We start from the raw sequence: 24,319 nt of genomic DNA on the forward strand, positions 1-24,319 counted from the left end.
TCCGATGCGCGTGACGTTGACGCGCCGGACGTTAGTACACTCTGTGATAGGACAGGGAATCCCAGGTGACGCTGCGGAGGCGCGTCTGATTGTAATACTGGGATTGGACGAATATCAATGACACCACCTATATAAACCCACTACGTGGCAGCATCTGGTTGGCCCTGAGGAAGCTAATCTGCGAAGCGCGTGCCGGCTAGCGGTGCGCAGGCAGATGGCTTGTTGATTGATTTTTGTTATTTTTCATATTATGTGATTTATGATTGTGTACTTAGACTAGTGTATGTATCTTAGAAGCCGCCACTTAGGCTCATATGCGCTTGTACCTGTGTGTCAGTGTGTTCACTGTCAGCAAGGTGCAGAGCGCCCTTTGAAATACAAAAGGAATCCTATTCCTCCCTGGGCTGAGATCCCCTGATGTATTAACACAGTGGGACACCCATATATACGCAGGAGGCTCTGACAGTGTACTGGTACATATTTTCTTACCAGCACGTCATATATAGGATTATAACACACCTATCTATGGTCTATTAGAGGTGTGTGGATACATGGGAGTTCTATGAGGTTATTGTACCCACTCCCAAAGAGGCTATTACCCGTAGCAATTTCTGTAGTACGGATGAGCCCTTGCACTAGATCTTAGTTAAAAGGCATTAGTGGAGAAGTGAATTAACCCACTCCCACCCAGTACATTGTATGTGAAGATCTGGAAGCAGCCACTGCGATTCATTTTGTATTCGCAGGGTCTGCATAAGATCCAGACAGCCTATACACAATCTTATCAGTGTAAAACATCTACATTACAGCTACATCTGCCTGCCACCCCAGTCTTTTATTGTGTGAACCCTACCCTTGTATGTTTAATGTCTTTTTAATAACATTTTCGCAGCCTTTTAAGTAAGCAAAATAAAGGTTATATTTTAATAAATCTCCTGAGGTGCACCTTATCAAGGACATTCTTTTCTCTCTCGTAAATATTGTCCTAAACTTCTCTGTCCCAAGGTAGCACACCCCTTTGGTCTTATAATATACATATATAGATCATCCATATTAGGGGTCCACCACTCTTACTTGTTTATCTTGTGCGATTGACCTAATCCACCCTTCTATAGGAAATAATAAGGTAATCGATACTGGCTCAGGATATATCCATTGAGATAATAATAATGTCTTTTTGTCTTTTTGGCCGCTGCAGCAATTTTATTAAGTAGTCTCAAGTTTCCCATGGATAGACCCTGTCTTGATTCAGCAGGGATTATACCCCAGAAGGCCCACACACTTCCATCTCATGCCCTTTTAGATACTTTCTATTGTGTATCCCATTTCATGCATTTTGTTACACTATTTAAAGGCTGTACATATATCTGAAATCTGGTCTACTTTTAGGAGATTTCAGATATATGAATGTGCATTTTCAGGTGTGTCTGTAAACCACACACAGAGGGATACATGTGTAAATCAGTGATAAGGGAGAAGTGAACCAGAGGAGATGTAGCCCATGATAACCAATCAGCACTGAAGTAACATCTGTAATTTGCATAATATAAAATATACATAGCAGCTGATTGGTTGCCATGTGCCACTTCTAATACCCTATTCACACTACAAAACAAATTTCCTGGTGAAAGCTTTTCAACCCGGTAATTTTCCGGGAAACCCGGGTTTTTTGGTGGTGTGAAAGGGTCAACACGGGTCTTAAATCCCGGCACTCCGACCCTGCTCTTGACCAGGGTTGGAGTGCCGGGATTTGCGGGTGGTGTGAATGGGGTCCAGCTGCACCTGGCAAAATGCCGGGTAATTGCCGGGTGGCTGGTGTGAAAGGGGTATATACCATAGGTAAGGAGTGACAGAGCAGCTGCTTGGGTGGGGGGTATAATCAACCCCTACAAATTATACAAACAGCATAACAAAAATGAAGTATCACTATAATAAATATAAATATTAAATACATTTAGTGGGATTGTCTGCAAAATCAAAACATTTTATGTAAAACAATACAATTGTAAATAATAACATTCAAATTGGATTTTAGCGGTATATCTTTAATTCCAGTATTATAAAAACCAGTCATTTAGAAGCAACCACCATGGCAGAAAATAATGATCATTCAATGGAAATGGTATTGAATCCTCATATGTAATATCATATGCAATGAATATTAGGCACTTTTAGAGTTGGGAGTCTCACGAATGTGGGGTACAACTGGAGGGATATGATCATTAGGTCTACAACAACTTGGTCGACAAGCATTGGGTCGACACCACTAGGTCGGCATGCAGCAAGGTCGACATGGGTTAATGTCGACATGGGTCAAGGTCAGCATGGGTCTAGGTCGACATGGGTCTAGGTCGACGTGACATTAGGTCAACACAAGGTCGACATATAGTTTTTCACTGTTTTTTCATGTGCCGACAGGCGGTATTTCATGCCCTACCATCCACTAGGGCATGGTGGGAGAATAGTATAGTGTGCCGAGCGTAGCGAGGCACCATTCCTGACGCATTGCAAGTGCAGCGAGCGATGCGAGTGGATGCGGTGCACTTTAAACTGTGTCCATGTTGACTGTATTGCCATTCAGGTAAAAAAAACTGTGAAAAACCCGATGTCGACCTAGACATTGTCAAACTTATGACCTGTCAAACTAATGACCTTTTGACCTATAACCATGTCGACCTTTCCCCATGTCGACCTAATGGTGTCGACCTAATGACCATCATGCTGTAGACCAAATGATCCCAACCCTTCACTGTTTGGCCACACTAAATGGCCATGACTGAGCATTGATATAGATTCAGCACTAGCTACCTTTTAATCCTTCCAGTAATTTTGGCTGTGGTTACTCATATCCAGCCAGCCATAAAACCTGGACAGCCAGTGCACCAGTTATCCCAAAGGTGTTTTGTTGGGTTTATGTCTGTGTGGTTTCATCATGTTCTTCTGCACCAAACTAAAAACAGTTTTTTTAGGCCGCGCTTTGTGTAAGGTAGCATTGCGGAAACAGGAAAACGCCTTCCTCAGACTGTTGCCACAAAGATGGGAGCACACAGTTCTCTAAAATATCCCTGCATCTGTATCCCTTAAATGGAACTAAAGGGCCCATGCCAAACCAAATTTTACATTTGCCAGTATGTATTGGGGCAGGAAGCGCTCTGGAATCCACCAATCCCAGCTTTGTATGTCAGACTGCCAGATAGTGATGTTTGATTAGTCACTCTAGAGAATGCATTTTCATTGCTCCAGAGTTCATTGGCAGTGTGCTTTACACCAGTCCTGCCGGCATTTGGCATTGCGCGTGATGATCTGAGACATGTCCAGCCATGGAAACCCAAATTATAAATATCCCAATGAACAGTTCTTGTGCTTCCAGAGGCAATTTAGAACTATGTAGTGAATGTTGCAACAGAGCACAGACAATTTCTATGTGAGGTTGTGTGGCCTACCACTTTATTGCTACTAGACAGTCACAATAACAACACATACAGTATATCTGCACATGCAGCTCTACCATTCTATTTCTGTATGCTTGATTGTATGCACTTCTTGGCAATGGTTTTGGCTTAGTTGGTCAAACACACTTATTAATTTGTGTTAGCCATGTGTATGCAGGGCCATCTTATTAACAGCATTGTAGGCCCTGGGCAAAGCCTCACCACCCATTAATGGGAACCATTTCAAGCACTCTGATTGGTGGATAGTTCCTGCCAGTGTTGTCACACACAAAATGCCCCTTACAAATTATGCCTCACAGTTAAGCTGTGTACACATGGGAGTGGAGTGATATATTGCTCAGTGTCTCCTTTTCTTTAGCGACCAGAGATGGTCGCTGATGAAAGGGAACCTCTGCCGGGGGAGCTTCAGAGGGAATCAGCTGGTCGCAGGAGAAAACTCCTGCGACCAGCGACCATAAGGATGCTAAAAACGGGAGCACGCACCCGGTGATTTATCGCTGGTGCACACCCCAATCGCTGGCAATATGGTCACTCAGCGACCATATTGCCAGCGATTATAGCCCGTGTGTACGTACCTTAAGGCTTCTAATTACTTGCTGTCATAGTTTCATGGCAAAAGATGCAGCTTTGGGCACCCCCATGCCATTTTAAAGTGTGCCTTACATGGATAATGCACCCTGCAATGCCACTTAAATGCATAATGCCCCTAGTAGGACTTACCACCCTACATGTTCCTTGCCAGGTATTCCATGCTCCTCAGCAAAGGTTTCTTGATCATTTTCATGAGGTTACATACTCCTTGCCAGGGTTATTTTGCTTGTTGCCATGGGGTTGACATGCTCCTGGCCAGAGGTAACATGCTTGCTGCGCAGTGAAAATATGCTGGCTGCCCAGGGGTTACATGCTCTTTGTCCGGGGCCAGGTGCTTAGCGTGCCAGCGCTTCTGGAATACGCACTTACGAGTACACACTGCACTCCCTTGACAGATGCTAGAGGTGAAATAAGACCTCTACCTCTGTCTCCCCAAAGATGGCAGCCATTTTTGGAGGGGCACAGGGTCTCTGTCCAGGTCTTAAGATCAGGTCTGAACCACAGGCTGATTGGCAGCTCCTGTTAGCTAGCTTTAAAAATGTGTAATTTAATACAAGTCTGGTGAGTGCTGTTTTCCCCCAGGGGAGTAGTCTGTATCTATATAGTACTGTCTTTGCACTACTATCTATACAGCACCCCAGCGGCTATCTAATGTGAGGGTGAGAGTGCAGGTTCTCTGTGTGTATATATGTAAATATATATATATATATATATATATATATATATTGCAAACAAAGATAACCCTTTCCCTGCACTATGTATAATAGTGGGGCAGCAACTCTATAGTTCCCCCTGTTAGCGGGGGAGAAAGAGAGAGATACAAGGAAAGATATAGAGTGCGCCACTCTATGTACCACCACCACTCTAGGGTACAATAGTAAAAGTCACTTTGCAATTTGTTAAAGTGAATTATATCAGACATTTTTAATACAAAATTTAAAAAGACAGTTTAGACAAAATTATTTTGCAGCATAATATGGTCCAGTAATTCAAGAATTCATCACAAAGAAACCAGACACGTTTCGTCAATAAGACTTCATCAGGGGTGAGAGAGTTCGATAATAGGATGAATCTATATGAAAAGTAATTGTCCAGATCTTTTAGGACTCCTTAACAAATTAAAGATGTTCACTGGTCTCAACTGTGGCCAAAAGGTATGAAAGAGATTAGCATAATCCCATTAACGCTAGTCAATCAGCACATCACTATTGGTATCCAAGTGGACTTGACCCTCTAGAGCTGCAAATATACATATATATATCATGTAAAGAGGCACGGCACTTCATGCAATAAAGGTGAGCAATACTCTGGGTTGTCAGCAACGTTTGAATACCATGGAGTGTCGCGCCTCTACACATGCTGTACTTCTCGTCAGGACATTCAGTTAAGTAGACTCCTGATTATTTTGTGGATTGTGTCAGTCTTTTTGCCTTTATATGTGTGTGTGTCAATCATGCTGCTCCTTTGACCTTCAGGACCTGTTCTGCACATGTGCAGTAGTTCACTCACCATCAGAGTTGTACAGTATGTAAACACACTCTTTCAAACAGGTTGTTGCCAAGTGTGTAAGTTCCCTATCGCATTAGTTATGTCATGTTATATCAGGTGACAATAATGATAGGATATTTCACTATTTTTGGTTAAATGAATACAGCTGTAATAATTTCATCTCTGCTGGATATAAATATGTATGTAGAACATGCTGATTGTCATGGATGGGAGGAGGAGGCTCGTAAGTGAAAAATCTACATATATTTTAATCCTATTTGGATGTCAACAAGCAGGAAGTGTGTAACGTGGCGTGTCAGGTGCTCAGCTCTGAGAATGTCTGCACTGAGCCCTTAGATGCAGTTTCCGCTGCCAAATGACTATATTAACGCTGCCAGTTGGGATTAACTGTTATCCTTTCTTTTGTTTTACAGCAGTACAAGTTGCACAGTGTGAAAAGAAATGCAGTGATAGAATTGTTACATTATCTGTCATAATTTCATTGTGCAATCCTTTAATAGACTAGATTTTCCTTTTTTTTTTTTTTTTTTTTTTGCTTTTAACAAATTACCCGCCGCTGTCTGCGCGATTAGGCATTTTTTCTTTTGTGAATTTAATTTCATTACAGCTAATTCCTCTTTTGCCAGAGGGCCTGTAATTTATTACCCAGCAACACTGGGTGGGAAATGTCAGAGAATAACAATGATAACATTGATTACATTTATTGTAGATTAGGAGTGGATAAAACTCAGGGCAAGTGGAACATTTTTTACTGTCTGCAGTTAATGTCATTTTTTTACTCCCTTGCAATGTAACCCGCCCTTGGGAAGGTACATTCTTGTAAAATCACAATCCAATGGTTTCAGCCAGAACAATATATTTTTCAAGTCTGGATTTTCAACCAGCTTTCACACACTGATAAATATGTGTGACTAATGTGGCTGATTCAGGCCTGCTCGCACAGGTCCAGATTTGGCCGCGTCTCGATGGTGGTGGACTGTGCATGCACATAGGCACTAATGCACATGTGCAGACCCCGCAGCAAGCGCCATTGGTGATAATTTCAATCGCCAGATTGACAGGCCGAGGGCATTCTGATGTGGAAAGCCTATGTTTCATGGGCTTGCCCACAAAAATGCCAGGCAGGCCCCAGGGAACGCAGGCTTTCCTTTGCCTGCTCCGGGTCTTGCCGCCTAAGATCTTGCCGCCGAAGCGGGGGAGCGCTAACTCCCCCCTCCGGCGATGTTCCCTCCAGCTGACAGCGCGTCAGATAACACTGACGCACTGTCTGCTTCTCCCCGGCCGGCTGGACTGCGCATGCGCGGGATCTCGCTACTCACGCACAATCCCAGCGCAGCTCAGAGCCAGGAGCAGGGACACCGCTGTCCCTGCTGTAGGCATAGGGCATCGCCGCCTGCAGCTGTCGAAGTCGATAGCTGCAGGCAGCGGAACGGTCAACGATGCTGACCGTTCATAAATTGGGCAGGAGGCAGGCGCGCAGCACGAAATATCGTAGCTGCGCTATGCCTCCTGCCCCACAGCGCCGCACGATAGACACCCGCTTAGCGGCTGTCATAGATCAGGGGAAGCACTATCCCCTGCCATAAGGCACGGGGGTAGCGCATATTCCCCTGATCGTCACTTCGTAAATCTACCCCTGAATTAGCCCTTGTGATTCCTTACCCTCCTGCAGACATCATTTATTTGTCCACAGTAAATTTACCTACTAGTATGTCGTTGGAAAACTCAGAGAACATACAAACTTTACACCAATTGTCCATGACCATAAATTGAACTCATGACCTCAATGATTTGAGGAAGAAATGCTACCATAATGCCACCATGCGCTGCCTTTTTGCTTCAAAGTCAACAGAATACTGTAGTTAGAAATTGTATCCTATAGCCATTTATATACATTTCATGTACAAATGGAGTCATTCATAGCCCGAATAACGTCAAGTCTATGTACTTTGAGTGATGTCACAACTGTAAAATTAGAACCAATTACTTAACTGTTCTCTACAATATGATACATTACTCATGATATATGTATATACATACTGTCACTGTTATTACAAAGAACACTTAAAACAAATTGTTTCTAGGTCAGTGTGAGAGACACATGACCCGATGAAGCTATGAAAAACCAAGGAACAAACTGTAAAACAAATGTTGTGTTTATATTACGATATGAGTCTCAATGCGCTCATGTTAAACAGCATGATAAAGAGTACTACAGAACACAAACAAAAAGAGACTGCATTTGCTTGGTGATGCTAATTGCATTGTATCCCCTTGTGCCACTGCCTCATCCTTCTTCTTGCCTCATCATCTCTGGTTGCACAGGGTCAGCCAAGGTACAGCAGTAGCTAAAGATGTGGGACTGCCTGAGGCTAGGAGGAATGAAGGCCTCTGTTAAAAAGAAAAAGGGTCAGTACTTAGGAAAAGAAAGATAAAAAGAAGTTAAACAAACATGCACAAAAACAACTGTGGGTAAATTATGCTGTTAAATGTTTGACACAAGAACAAATAAAGATGTTTAATCAAGTGGCGAGAAAACTGTCTTGACATCCGAGGCCGCTGGCTTTGGAAGCGAGTAGCGGTCTGGTTCGTGCCTTCCAGCTACAGTATGGTTTCATTTGAAGTGAAAGCAGTTTTACCCAACATTTTTTGTACTCCAAGGACCTTATTCGGGTCTGTTCGGACCCCCGGCGCCTTCGCCCGATGTTTGGAGTCTGCACATGCTCATGTGCAGACACCGAGTGCGAACGGCCCGGGTAAACTGCAAGTTCGCTGTCCCAGAGGGCGTGGGGCATCAGCGGGTGGACGCGACCTTGGGAACACCCAGCATTTCATGGGTGTTCCCATGAAACCGCTGGGCGGTCCAATGGAAGTGAGGCAGTGACACGGCGTCTGGGGGGGGGGGGGGGCAGCTGACATCACCGGATGTCCTGTTCCCATACAGGGTGCACACAAAACATCCATTCGCAGCCGTGTGGGCGAATTTGACGAGTGAGGGGGCGGGTGGCTTGACGAGCGGCGTTAAAATCACACGCAGCACTACAAACTTCGCTGAGCTGCTTGTGAACCAGAGTAAGGTCCCAAGTATATTCCCAAGTCGAATGCTTTAAAATACATACATATGCAATGTCAGGTTAAATGAGCAGAAAGCAGAAATCTAAGGAAGTGATACTGCTGGCTGTGGGATATCATACACTTCCAAGTAGGCAAACCTTTTACAGTCCTGATTTCTGTACAATAATACAGTTTTTTTTGTAGTCTAAAGGGATTAATCTATCGACAATGGGGCACTAAATAGAAGGTGGACAATGTCAAGGTCAACACCAAATGATCGACACGTTTTTTTACAAGGTTGACACAGAAAAAGTTTTCACTTTTTTGGATGTCAATGTTGACACCTGATCACGCAGACCCCCAATTAGTGTAGCGTGTCCCTTCACATGAGTTGTTTTGCTCACCAGTTTTCAGGTCAGGTGCCTCACTCTGCTACCCCTGCATTTAGCACACTGAACTTAAAAACTATAAATCTGCATTTAGCATAATAACACAGCCACACCCCCCTTCCTCTGCACACACACACCGCTCCTCCACATTCATTTCAATGCTAAAATAAATACTTTTTAAGTGCCATATTTAAATAGGTACATGAAATTAATTGGTGTTCTATGTCCATGATTCCTGTGGGATTGTCACTGTGATTAAAATGTAATAGCTCCGAGCACTGTTTGCTATCACACTTTGGCCTCCCCTTCACTCGGTTAGATTTTTCCTTTCTCCTAATGCTCTGTTCTTTTCACTCTTATTTGGCTGTTATATAACTCAGGAAAGTAAACAGACATCGGGTCTACCTTTCATTTTACATTTATGTCATGTTAAGATTTTAAATACATTGATTTACTTACACAGAATAATGTTCATGCTTTATATTATGCAGTGAGACAGTGCATAAAAAAGGTAATTTAAATTACTGGAAAAGTTACACTTGAGTCTGGCTTGACCTTAAAGGCTCTGCACCGCCCGCAAAATTCTGAATGCCTTCACATATGGTCTTTCTCTACTTCTTATAGCTCATTTTAATATCCTGTCTGCAAAACTAAATTTCATTTTAGCAGTTCTGGCACTTAGGCCCTTATTCTAATCGGATCGGTACGGCCCGCGTGCGGCCGTACCGCCGATGTTTTTACTCTGCACATGCGCAGAGGTCAATCTGCGCATGTGCAGCCCCCTTCGCCGCAGACGGATTTCGTCCGCCGCAAAGGGGGCGTATAGGGGCGTGAGGGGCTTCATCCCCTCATTTCCCTATGTGTACGCCCCGCGTTTCATGGGCGTTCCCATGCAAACGCGGGGCGTATGCATGGAAATGAGGGCATGACGCAGCTCATGGGGGCGGAAAGCTGACGTCGCCGGATGTCAGCTTTCAGTCCCCATACAAGCTACCACACGGACGATTGTCCGTGTGGTCTCAGCTTGCGGGAGCTGCCGCGGCGTGCGGACCTGCCTTCGATGGTCGACGACCATCGAATGCAGGGGGCAGCTCCCACCATGGTGGAGGCGTACGCCTCCACCATTTTTATGCGGATCGCCAGCCGTCCGTGTACGGACGGCCGTGGCGATCCGTAGGGTGGGCGGGGATTGGTTTGTGCGGCCGGAGCCCCGTGTGCGGCTCTGGCCACACCAACCAGAATAAGGGCCAATGTCCTTCACATAATTGTCACTATCTCGCTATGCAAAAGGTATGTCCCACTTCACCAAGGTCGATTTACTGTATAGTCCTGATCAAATTAAAACTTCCACAAAAGATACCACTGCAACACAAATATCTATGTGTAGTACTATATATCAGGTAGAAAGGAGAGCATTCATATACACTATGTGGAAGAAAGTCATTGGACACCCTGGTTTAACTCTGAAATAATGGAATCTTCCTGACAAAGTGAATATGGACTCTTCCTACATGTATAAATATGGAAGCAAGCGTCGTAGCAAATCATTTGCTGATAAAATTATGGACAGGAAACGCAATCGATTATCGTGGTCGAGCTGCAGCTCACAAGCCTCTGATCACAAAAACCAATACACGACAGAGACTTTGTTGGTGTAAGGAGCGGAAAAACTGGACGGTGGAGCAATGGAAACAAGTCCTATGGAGCGATGAATCACGCTTCACATTGTTTCGATCAGATGGGAGAGTGTGGGTATGGCGATTGCCTGGAGAACACCTGTTACCCGAATGTGTTGTGCCAACAGTAAAAAATTTGGAGGTGGAGGCATCATGTTCTGGGGTTGTTTCTGCTGGCATGGCATGGGCCCACTCGTACAGGTGCATGGGAACATGACATCGGCGACCTGTGTCGTGTGTGTTCCAGGACGACAATGCGACATGTCATGTTTCGAGGGCTATAATGGAGTGGTATGACGAAAATCGCGTCACCCGACTAGTGTAGCCTGCGAAAAGCCCTGATTTGAACCCCATAGAACATCTGTGGGACGAACATGAGCGCAGGTTGCGGTCGGGATCGCCTCGCCCTTCTACACTACCACAGATGGTGACTGTACTGCAGGAGGAATGGCACAATATCCCACTATGTGTGCTACACTAACTTGTGGAAAGTTTACCACAACGAGTAGCTGCTGTTATTTCTGCAAAAGGTGGACCTACCCCCTATTGATTGTAAATAAACGCATGGTTTCCGTTGAAATGTGTTGTCCAATGACTTTCTTCCATATAGTGTATCTGGTAAAACTATACAGTATGTGTACTACATCTTTAACTAACACCCAGCATTGCCTTGGTTGAAGAACGGACCTTGAAGTACATCTGGAGCCTTTGTTTTGATGTAATTTGGAGAGCAGAATTATATTTTCGAATGTACAGTATGCGCAAAACACGTTTGGTTTATTGTGTGTTCCCGAAATCAGAGACATACCCCCTTCAGTGTTGTTGTTTTTTTTAGGGAGCGCTCCCCACTGGGCAAGTTTTGTTTGGGGAGCGCTCCCTTTAAAAAAAGGCCACTGTGTTTCCAGTGGCTGGGCAGCACTGCGCACTAGATCAGCCGCTTTTTTTTATAACTTATTGTTCATTTAAAATTTCCTGAAAGAATGGTTTGTAAATATAGCAAATATGCATAACTCCATTAAACAAGTGGTTCTCACACTTTTTTGAATCACAGCGCCCTAGATATTTTTTACGGAACCTCTAAGCCAAAAGTTTCTAATTGCAAAATTTAGAGAAAAAATATTAAATTAACTAAAGTGTTTTTAAATATCATCCTTACATTCAGTTATGTGGTGAGGGCCAAGATTGGCAGTCACCATCTATGAATTTGTCTTTTAAATTTGAATTGGTCCCGGACCACCAATCCAAAGCACCCTTGCAAGTGTCTCAAGGCACCCCAGGGTGCCACGGCACACAGTTTGGGAACCACTGCATTAAACTAATTATCATGCCCATGACCATCCTATCCAAGAGGTTAATAAACCAATACAATTATACCTCCAGCCTTGTCCCACAGCCAGCATCTTCTGAGCAATAATTCTGGATACAGGCATGGAGCAAGTACATATGCATTGGAGGTGAGAAAGGGAGTCATAGACATGAAGAGAAGCTTTTTAAAAACTTAGAAGGGTACAGTGAGCCGCAGTCTTTAGTAAATGAAGTGGCACTGACTTGACATATAATGGTATAAGGGGGCTCTAAGCAGACAATTAAGGGTATGACTATGAAGCATCTCTTGACAGACATTTAAGGGCATGCTGGTGCACTGGCTTATAAAGGAGCATGAGGGCTCTGGGCAGACATAAAGGGCAATGAGGGGGCCGAAGGCAGACATAGTTGAGCGGTAACTACCATACTAAGGAGCATGATGAGTCTATGTTCTCTATCATATAAGGGCATGAGCGGACTCTGGGCAAACATACAGTATAAGGAAATAAGAGTGCGCTGTGCATGAATATTAGAGCAAGAAAGGTTTTTGAGCCATATAAATGGGATCATTCCTCCTGGATACACCCCGTGTTCAGGAATCTGAAATCGAAAAGGTGGTAACCATATGCTAATTAATACAATATATTTTATTCTCACTGAAGCAGCTAGTCACATGACGTTCTGAGCTCTGCTACAACAAAAGTAATTAGAATATTCAGTGCCAGTGTAGACTTCCCAGTATCTACTAAATTTAAGTACTGTGAGACCGGGCCTCATACTTTTATTTTCCACAGTGAATGCACAGCTGTGTGTTTTATGTATTCATCTGTTCATATGCATTCTTATATGTTGTACTGTAGGCTGCTTTTTTATTCAAGAATTTTTCCCAAGAAGTCAATGAAGTAAGACCTGTGATTTCCCATAAAACCAGACAATGTATTTTTATTTGATATGGCAAAAGCATTTGCTCATGTACAGGACTTGGTTCAGTGTATGTTCTTAGATAAAGCTTTCAGTTTGAGTCAAGCATGTTACTACTTGGTTCAAGCCATGGTCTACAGGTCTCTGGTGACAGTAATTATCAGCACCATAAAACAAAGGAGCGAACTGAAGCATTACACCTTTCTTTTTGTTGGCAGATTGTTGGTTGTGACCACCAGCTAGGAAGCACTGCAAAGGAGGATAATTGTGGAGTTTGCAATGGAGAAGGGTCGACTTGCCGTTTGGTTCGAGGACAGTACAAATCACAGCTCTCTGCAAACAAGTGTAAGTTGCTAATATATGTACTGTTCACTTCATTTATTATCATAAAGTGCAAAGAAAACCCAACCACCTTTTTCTACCAGTATTTCTGTCGCTATTTTTTTAAGGGTTAATTAACCTGAGAAACCCCATTTCTTAAGTGTTTTCACCATAGATAGAGATTTTTTTCAACTCTTCTCTGTTTACAAAAAGGTTAACACTGTATTTCCAAGTATAGGAAACAATTCAATATTCCTCTGGTTGCAGACAGTTTCTCTGAAAAACTGTTTTGCAGCTAAAAGTCAGTACTGAAAGTTTGCACAAACAGTAGTGTAGGCTCACAGACCTGAACTGAGTTCATGAAGGAGCACAGATAGTTGTAGACACCAAGAAGGAATGGACGTAATTATGCTAATTGTTAATTAATTAAAGTGTTTTGGGTTCAAAGGTATTGTACATTAAGATAAAGTATTTGAATATTTGCCTCCTATTACACAGTCCAGTAATCTGATGTCCATGGGCATCGGTAATTATACATAGTTCCACAATTAAACTTTTTGGAGGTTGATAAATACTAGGTGGCAATATTATATTATTAGGTGGCAACATCGGACCACTTATGAGGAATTGGCCCATTTAAAAAACAAAAAAAACATGTTGAAATAAAGATCCCCATACAAGGTACAATTTCCGGGTGCGATGAGATGTGCGTTCCCGCTCACATCCCATTGCACAGCTCAAAAAGTGTGTAAAAAGTATGCACATACTTTTTGTACTAGATCTCATCTCATTGCATTGAAAAACCTATGCGATGCGATGTGATCTAGTCCAAATTGTATATAATAATTGTACTGTGTATGGGCACCTTAAGTCTAATGGGCCCATTAAGCATAGTGAATAGGGTCTCTTGTCATTTAATAAAACAGGAGGGTAGATGAAAAATATTTGTTGATTGAATTTAAACTTGGAAATATTTTGGAGAATGGTCATTTTTGGCCTTGATTCTATGGTCAGAGTACAGCAACAAAAAGCTCCTGAAAATAGCAAATACAAGTTTTTTCTCATGCAGAATAATTGGCTTCTTTTGCATGTATCTTACATGATCTAGATCTAAGTTTGGAGTTAGTCTCTCTGTACATTTTACACCTCCCCCACCTGCAGTACAACATGGGTTTGCCACTAAACGCTGTTACTTGATGTATGTTTATTTCCAATTCAGAATCAGGCCATATGCTGTATTTGATAAATAGCCTACACTGTTTGTTGACTTTACATTTAGTACAAATGTATGCTCAGGCATCCGCAGTCCATTACTACTCTATTGCACAACTATCACAATTTTTATTTTTAAATAACTTGGGTATACATACAGTATGTTCTTTAAACAATGGATAACTTGTTCTAGATGTACACTAATGAGCTGTGATGTACATACAGGACCCTTAGTAACAGAAACAGGACATTTCTAGTGTCCCATGCTCTCACTGTTTCCCATTATTATGGAGTGGTAGTTGATGATGATGATATGTTGTATGTGTTCCCTACTGTGTAGTTTTATTGTCTTTTGGTGATCTCTGAATTCTCCACAAATGGCCTAAACTAGAACAGCATGACTGCTTTGCCACTTTTAAGTATCTTGGGTAGACGTCAATTTCCACTCTTTTATAGGATGTGTTTTATCCATTATAATGAAAGGGGATGTATGTATCCATCTGTCTGCAATTGTGCTCCAGTGCAGCTTACATTAGGCTGAAGTGTGGCTGAGTAATACTATTGCCATCTAAGGTGTGTTTAGCCACAAATATTTTTCCTAGAAGTCTTTCCAAGACATCACGTTCAACCATGGACCTCACATCTGTTTGCATTCCCAGGAGCATTGTATCATTGTAAATGCACACCTTACTTCAAGGTTGCTGACAGTTTGTTTCATTCCGGTGTAGGAAAATGCTTGCTGACATTTTCAGCAAATGTTTCTGAGTGCATCATTACAAAGATAAAAACTTAATAAACAATTAACACAATAGCGGATAAATGAGAACATGTCTCAGTGGCAATATTCATTTTTATAGATAGCAACTGTATGATCTGTTTCATATGAGAGAGGATCTACACAATTATATGAAATATGAAATCTATTTTGTATACTTAAATTGGAATTATATGCAAACAAATGTATTTTTTTTCCCCTTTGAAATAATTGTGTGTTGATTTCAAAGGTATTGTCCATTTAGATAAAGTATTTGAATATTTGCCTCCTATTACACAGTCCAGTAATCTGATGTGAATGAGCACCAGTAATTATGCATACTTCATAAAAGGCTATCAAATAGTTGGACACCTCACCTACTGGTTGGAGATCACGAGACCCATTTTTCAAGCAGTGCTAAAGGTTTCACATTCTTCTGCTCCCAATAGCCGGATCAGAAGGGCAGGCAGCGGTAAATGTCAACACAATCTGAGACTCTAAGCCAAGAAATGTTTTAATATGTGCATTCATTTCCCAGGACTCCCAGCCATGGCAGCATTTGCTTTTCTTTCTATCAGCAATTGTATAGAATTCTTTGAAATTGTAAATATTTCTGGGATGCAATTGTGACTATGCTGCATGCCAGTTTCATGCTTCAGTTGCTCTCAAACAGCCACTTCAGTCTGTTTGAAGGACATTCAGAAACCGTGTTCCAGTACTGCTCAGTGCCAGAGCCACAGGAACATTCCTAGTTCCCTTCAACATTTTTTGTCTCCACTTGTTACTCTGGGTGTTTTTATACATTGTAATGTAACACAAAGAAACTTCACTTGCATCCCAAATTTAAAGGTATGTAGTAATAGAACATTTATTTACTAGATTGTAACATTGCCAATCAATTATTAGTGTCCCTACTACGTATAAACCATATGGCAAGAAGTTGAGAGACCATGGGGTATATTTACTAAATACTGATTTCAGTCGATATTGGACAATTTATTTATTTGGGGTTTTTACATAATGGGGGGGGGGGGGGTTTGACATTGATCAATTAAAAATCGCTCTTAATAAATGTTGAAATGTTGGGCTTCCGGGGATAGAGCACACATGTAGTTACATTTAAAAATAACTATAAAAATTAATCTGTAATTAATCAGTAAATGTGGGTTTTACATTTACCCCAAGTTCTCTCATCACATTTACCCCAGAAAAAGGTAAATGTTTTAATGCTCATTATGGGGGAGAAGCAGTATTATTGCCATTATTTGCACTGATGCCTCTACTACCCCATGTGCAAGAAGAAGCAGGCTCAGAGACAGGGGCACTTACAGTATGTCACCCTGTCATTATCGGTGCTGCTATCGTTAAGCATGCAAATGGCAGGGGGGAAATGTATGACCGTTCTGACACCTGCAGCTATTGATATCAACCACTGCAGGTGTCGATGTCCAAACATTGCAGCAGGGTCAGCTGAGGATTTGAAGCCAAATCCAGAATCCCTTATAAGAGACACGAAAAGCTCAAAAGCAGAAATGATCACATTAAATATAGTATGAAAGCAGTAGATACATTTCCTTTAATTATCTACTGCTATCGCCATGCTGCGAACCCTCTGTTAAGGAAGAGAAAACCTGGCAAATACTTGATAGTTAAACTAATTTGGCCAGGACTTTTCTGTGTTTAATAAATAGCCCCCTTAGAGAGATAATTGAACAGACCCTAGCACTTCCTGTGGTATAAACAGTGGGACATTTGGATGTTTTTTCTGCATTAACACATTATTAACACATTTAACAAGAACACATTTATATTCTTGGAGAACGTTTTTAAAAAAGAAATATTAATTAAATCTTAAATCTAAAGCATTTTATTCATCATTTGAATTCCTACAAAGTGGTTGGATGCCAAGCATGTCTAACTGCATACAATCTAATTTGCCATTTATTAGACTCAATTTGTTAAGGCATTCCTAAGCAATGAACATTCAGATGCCAAGCTCTTTTAATACCTCAAGTATAATCATAGTCCATGAATGGTACATATTACTAAGTCTTTCTGTTCTTTTTTTCAAATAAACACAGCACTCAAAAATGTATTTCTACTTATACAGCAGAATAAATGAAATCTTAACATGTTAAACACAATATACAGTGTATTATGTTGAAATGCCTGGGTCAGATTAGATACATTTACCATAATTTGCAGTGATGAGATTTTCTTTTGGATCTACTGTAGCAGATTTTAGTGAATATAAAGGGGCCCATGCAGCAACAAATTCCCAGGGCAATTCCCTGTTCTCCCGATGCCTGGGTTGAGGGATCGAGGAAATACAACACGTTAGAAAATGAGTTACTGATCTACAAGTTTCGGATTTGTTACATGTTATATTTTGCTAATTTCTCTAACAGATGTCCACCAATCTGCATTTATTCTTGAATGCTGATCAGCCTTTCGGATAGGCATTGGGGAATCTCCCAATCAATGTATAACATGAATTAGTTTAGTTATGGAGAATATAATGAAGTAGAATGGGTCTTTGTAAAGAGTCATCTCTTTGAAAAAGATGGTAGGTGTATAGTTACCACAATTTAGTCCATTTGGGGTTGACAAAGCTGTGCCTTGCTACAGCAAAATGCATGAGCGGGAACATAGTACATGGACAATTGTTTACTATGTTTTCACCTATTGGATCCAGATCAGCCACCATTCAGACCTTGCATTCCACATCATTGCTACTCCAAAAGAACTTCCTTATTCACCACTCCACCATTATGGAAGATATGCATTCCAAACTGGATAAATTCCCCAAATGGTCAAAATTGTGGTAACTATACACCTAACATCTTTTTCAAAGAGAGACTTTTTCTATTGGAGGTTCATACATGTGGACTTATCATACATGTGGATTAATTCATTTATTCTAAGGGGGGGGTATTCAATCTTTGGTCACAGCCGTGAATTTGAAAGCGGGATTCAATGTCCCGCCTGCAGCAGGAAAAGAAGGGGACGTGGCAGCGAGCTGTAGCCGGGAAGAGGCGAGCTGCAGCCAGGAACTCTTCCCTTTCTGGCCATTCCAGGCAGAACGAGCCCGACTGCTTGTGAAGTCGGGCTTATTCTGCCGAGATCCCCTGTTCAATGCTGTCGGGGAACACAGCATTGAATAGGGCCCTGCAACCATCTTCCCCATCGGGAGATGGCTGTGGGAGATTGGATACCCCCTAAGTGTCAAAGGTGCCTTGTGCTTTTTATGGTCTATTGTGTTTTTGATATATTATTAAATTATTGTTTTTTAATTTATATTACTGTATAGCTCTACTTATTTTCCATTTTGTATTTTTGTTGTTTGAGGGATTACTCCCTCCCTCTAAGTAGCTGCTCCACGACTCATCCCCTTCCAGCGCCCAGTTTTGTTGCCCAAAATTGCCAAGATTGCAGGTCTGCTGGGAGGGTGCGGAATTTAGTTACATGAATTTGCAGAATTTAGCCCTACCCCTTCAATACAGCTTTGGGATTTCCCTGTTAATCTCTCAATCCTGTCCACTCCGCTATGAAGAGCAAGATCTGGTCACTCTTCTGTGGATGCGGAGACTGCCTGAAAAATCTGAAATCTTAAATATAAATAAATATAAGCATGCTTCAATATAAGTGGAGGTACTAGAAAAAAGACCCTTAAAATGTGATATTTTCTTTAGCTAAAATGAATTTTTACTCATTAAATGAACTATTATTAAAACATTTTTTATTACAGCTATATAAAACTATTATAACCTCTTAACATAGAATCAAATCATTGACATATCCTATAAATAAGGTTGAATTGGGGAGCGGAGGGAGGCAGAGATAATTACTGACCACCAGTATCGATGCCAAGTTTATGAGTAACCGTATCAAAATACTCTTACGCTTATGAATAGAATCTTTTCTTGTTTGATGCTGACTTGTTTTGGATTGGATCCCACAGATAAGATCATTATTTATGAGATAAATATAGCATTGTTGCTCTTTTTATGGACAGGGAAACCTTTTAAGCTTTTTATTTTTTTGCTCTTCGCTTGACTTCATCCAACACCGGAAGAAATGAAAGGTCTGCTTCATTTTCACATTGCATCTAATGTAAACCTTGTGAACAGTTATTTTTATGTTTCCCTAATTTAAGACAAATGCAGGAGCCTGGATGCAGTGGGGAGTGTAAGCCGGAGAATATCGTACTTGGAAAAGCACATGAAATCTGCACTATTCTTAAGCATGAGAAATCTATAGGGAGCCTTCTATATAAAACACGTCTAAATCTAATTCTCAGAAAGCAAAAGCATTGGCTATTACAGGACTCTTTTGACCTTTCAGTGTCAGAATATTTTTTTTTAAAGATGCTTTTAATTATGCTATTTCCTTACCTGATTATACAATATCCTAGCATATCTGCAAAAATAAAATGCTTTATCTACAGCCTTGTTTGTGTAGAAGTAGGCTGTAGGATTTTTCTGCAAGCTGTTTTATATGAGGTGTTTTTATTGCTATAACTATACTTTTCCTTAATGGCTAGTTTGTCTTTACTTTACATTATATCATATTATAGTAATAGTATTAGACTAGTGGCTATAATAAGATGTCACCTCCCTTGTCATTTATCATTTTCTTGGAACCAAAGTGTATTTATTGGAAATTCTTACAATTGGTCAACACAAACCGTAACTCTGTAGTAAAATATAACTATTATTGCAACAAATTCACATGAAATCTAACCTAAAGTTTAATATCTTCTAACAAATCTACATAACAAGTTACCAAAAGGGTATCATCTGTTAGTGATTATAAGGCATGGCCTCTATATAATATCGCTTTCAGATCGCAATGCGGTCCCAGGCCCAGCCCGGCTCAGATCTGGGTCCAACACTTTCACGCAAAACCTAGGTCACCCATTGTACACAGGCCAATTTGGTTTTAACCCTTCTAATAATCTGGGTCCAATTGCCAGGTAGGTCAACCCTGGTTATTAGGTGTGTTGCTTTCACACCTCACCTCAACCCAGATCAAGCTGGCAGGTTATTTCCACAAGGTGAAAAGGGTATTCGTAAGTTGGGGCTATTTATATGTATACGTCTATTAAACATAAGAACGTTGTAATGCTTGGGTTAGTCAGTGGTGGATCAAGAGCACTAGGCTATCAGCTCTTTGTCAGCACTGTGTAGTGTGTGCTGAGCTGGGGAGAGTGGCTGTGCTGCGGCAACAGCCTCTCATCTCTCTCCTCACTGGCTCCCTACATGGGGAATAAGGAGGGCGAAGCGGGAGGGTTGTAAAATGTACCAGTTCCCCCCACAGATGCCAATGCATCTAGTCCTTCATTTGCAATATTGTACAGTATATTTTTAAAAGTTAATTACACGCATGAAAGCATGACATTTGTTAATCTAATTGCTCATTTTAATTGGCAGAAAGTATTAATTCATCTGATATAGACCAATACAAGTTCTGTTGTGCTCAGTTTACAGACTCACTCACACAAAGATATACAGCGCAGTCTCCTGGTGCATTCTAGTTGAAGCTAGATGTACAGTATGAAGACACATCTATATGATTAATGGTACTACATAAATAATTAGATTATCTTTGGATGATTTGTAATCACAAGATTCCTTGTTTTACACTAATCCTGGAAGTTAGAGCTTACGTTCTGCAGTGGAATGCATGCCGTGATTGGAAATCCCACTGATCTATGAGATTGCTCTCTTTTGGTGTTTTAACCGTTTGAGTGACAAGTGAATTTGTCAAAATAGGTGTAAAAATTGAAGAGCAAACATTTTTTATTCATTATAATGACCTGTGGTGTTTACCTTATAAAAGGAAATATAATCTTTTTTTTCCCATTTTTTATTTGAATTTATATAGAAAATGTGAGCGACGCTGGCATTTTTGCTGGATATTTTGAACATCTCTCACAGAGATGTTGGCACTCAAAGAGTTAAGTAATATCTAATATTCTGCCCATTTTGGACTCGTTTTGCGGTCATTCCATGCCAAATCATCACAGCTTCCAACCTGACCATCTCAGATCTTCATAAAATGTGGTTCAATGGTAGATGGCATAAAGTTACTTTCATGTGTTAGATTTTAGCCCTCAGGGATACACAGTTTAATACAACAGTGTTGCAAACATAACAAAACATGTAAAATGTATGTTTGCACGGTCAACTAAAAATTCCTTTGCTTCTAATTGTGGTAGAACTTCCAGTAGCTGCTGTTCTTGTTTTGAAGCTAAGGGACCATAGTTTTCATTAAAAAAAATTGTTTTAGGTTTAAGTATTGACTTCTGCATTTCAAGTTCACATGATGACATGACATTTAACTTTGAATATCTCAAAAAATGCAGGTTTCAATTTTTTTGTACATAAAGTATGTTTTACAGTTAAATACAATCTTTCTTTTGATATGTTTCATTTTGGGAAGCCTTTGGGAACAGGATAAAAACCAAATAGTAAGTACAGCACTTAATTCATTCATACACTAATGTAGGGTACACACCACGACGACCCGCTCACGATGCACATCGTGAGCGGGTCGTCAGTGTCTCGTCCGACCCGTTCGGGTCCGATCCGATGGTGACCCGCATCCGGCTGTATGGTCGTTCTTCAGATCCTACCTGCAACAGGTAGGATCTGAATAACGACCGACCCGCGGGGCCGCGCATCAGATCGGGATCGGACCAGAACAGGGAAAAAAAGGGCCCAATCTACCTACAATCTACATCCAATTGGTCGGAATTGCATCTAGATTGAGGGGATCGGGCCCTAGTCGTCCTGGTGTGTACCAGGCATAACTATGCTGCTGAAAGCTCAGTTGCAAGAAAAAGTATGTGAACCCTTTGGACCTGGATTTCTGCATAAAATTGGTCATAAAATGTGTTCTGACCTTCATCTAATGCTGTGTACACACAGTGACATTCCCTTGCTATTCGACTTAAGATTCCAGTGCTATACAATCTTTGCTATCTATGTACTTTTTACATACAATTCTTGCTATCTGCATTAGATTTGCACTATATAGTCATTGCTGCCCTGTCTATCTGGGTTTCGATTTGTGCTGTCACAGGAGCACATCGGGATTGCAAGGTAAAAAACCTGTGCGATCTGCATGCGATTTTGACTATATAGTCAAAATCTCATGCTGATTGTACCCGTGTGTACACACTATTAGTCACAACAATAGACAAACAGAGGGGCAGATGTATTAAGCCTGGTGAAGAGAAAAAGTGGAGAAAAAAATGGAAGGAGATAACACACCAGCCAATCAACACCCATCTGTCATTTTTTTAATGCAGTTGATTGGCTGATGCTTTGGGTGAGATTTAATAGGATGAGAGATTCAGAAAGTGAGAGATTTGGTAAGAAATCCAGGTTTTTTAAAGCAGCAATAATTTACACTTCAAAATCAAACTGGTTTTGCAGTGTAAATGATTGCCACTTTAAAAAACCTGGAGATTTCTTCCCAAATCTTTCACTTGAATCTGAATCTCTCATCCTATTAAATCTCACCCTTTATCTCCTTTCATTTTATCTCCTCCTTTTCTCTACTTTATCTCTTCACCAGGCTTAATACATCTGTTCCACAGTCTAAATAAACTAATAACACAAATAATTATATGTTCTCATGTTTTAATTGAACACGCCATAATATTAATATTCCTGCTTTTTTTTTATTCTTATTATTTATTTATTACCAATACAAGACAAGTCTGAACTTGCCAGCTGCATGGTTAATGCATAAATGGTTTAACTTCTGTATTTAATGTTTAGTTTTGCTCCTGTTCACAAAGTCATCTCAAAATGAAACTTATACCAAAAGAGAGATTGTATTTAACTGCATAACATACTTTATGCACAAAAAAAAAGATATTCAAGGTCAAAGGTCATATAAGGTGACCCTGAAATGCAGAAGTCAATATTTAAACCTAAAACTATTCTTTTTATGAAAATGATGGTCCCTTAGCTTCAAGACATGAAAATCTGAGACGGTCGGGTTGAGAAGTTACTTTTTTGTGATGATTTGGCATTGAATGACCCTTTAATTGAGGTAAGCAATGTCAATATCATTGAGCCTTATTCAGACTTGATCGCTGCTGTGCACAATTGCAGAGGCCTGCGATCAGTTAGCTGCGGCTCCGACAGAATGAAATCCTGCCCGTGCAAGTCTGCTAATGGCTTGCAAATCGATCAGCGTTCTGCAAATCCGTTCTCAACTCACTCACAATCGAATGATTTCCCAGTCTGTGCAAGAGTGTGTAACTCTGACCCTACCACAACTCTGTGATAGAGACAGACTGATCGAGGCCGGAGCTGACACTCCCAAAAAATGTCAGGTTACCAACCACAAACTGCAACTGCCTGTCAATAAAACTGCAGCCAGGTTGTGAATAAAACAATAGCTCTATATTCGTTGCTGTTTGGCATCTGCGGCCCAGACACATGAGCAGTGATTCGATAATCGACCGGCTTGCAAAATCACACAACAGCAGTCAGATCTGAATAACACCATTATCTCTATAATCTTGTGACATCTTAATTGTATAATAACACACCAGGATTGGATTTATATAGACATCTATATTGCTGCAATATAGGTTTAGTGTTAGATTGTGTCTCTGCTTTTCTTGGGAAAGGAGACAAGCTCTCAGGGGTATTGACAAAGATCCACATCATGGGATCAGAGAAGTGAGTGTTTATGCTGTTTAGAACACAGGGGTAGATGTATGAAGCAGTGATAAGGGAGGAGAAGTGATAAAGTGCCTGGTACTTTATCACCGCCCAATCAGCTCCTGACTGTTAAGTTACAGGCTGGGTTTAAAAAGGAACAGTCAGGAGCTGAATGGTCGGTGATAAAGTACCAGGCACTTTATCACTTCTCCTCCCTTATCACTGCTTAATACATCTACCCCACATTTACTTTTGGACTATTTGATATTGCTATTTTTTTCTACATATTTCCGCATATTGACCCATATTTCTGAGTGACATATTGGAGAAGCACAATGGATGTTATATATATTTTCTAACCTAACCTAAACAGTTTTGATATGCAATTCCTCTAGTATGGTACCACTTGCCTCTTTTTAACTTTTACTTTCAAATATTTCGATTTATT

At 40.9% G+C, this 24,319-nt stretch overlaps 1 protein-coding gene across 4 annotated transcripts in view; it reads left to right on the forward strand.

The window, feature by feature from the left end:
• The window catches only part of ADAMTSL1 (ADAMTS like 1), an 852,460-nt gene that overhangs the window by 677,743 nt on the left and 150,398 nt on the right, over positions 1–24,319 (forward strand). For all 4 annotated transcript variants that reach the window (XM_083184471.1, XM_083184462.1, XM_083184453.1 and 1 more), the window contains one exon: positions 13,116–13,242. In XM_083184471.1, coding sequence (XP_083040597.1) covers positions 13,116–13,242 — 127 coding nt within the window. The remainder of the gene's footprint in view (positions 1–13,115; positions 13,243–24,319) is intronic.

Source organism: Crinia signifera, chromosome 1 (genome assembly GCF_055691185.1).
Source record: "Crinia signifera chromosome 1, ASM5569118v1, whole genome shotgun sequence".
Classification (NCBI taxonomy): Eukaryota; Metazoa; Chordata; class Amphibia; order Anura; family Myobatrachidae; genus Crinia; species Crinia signifera.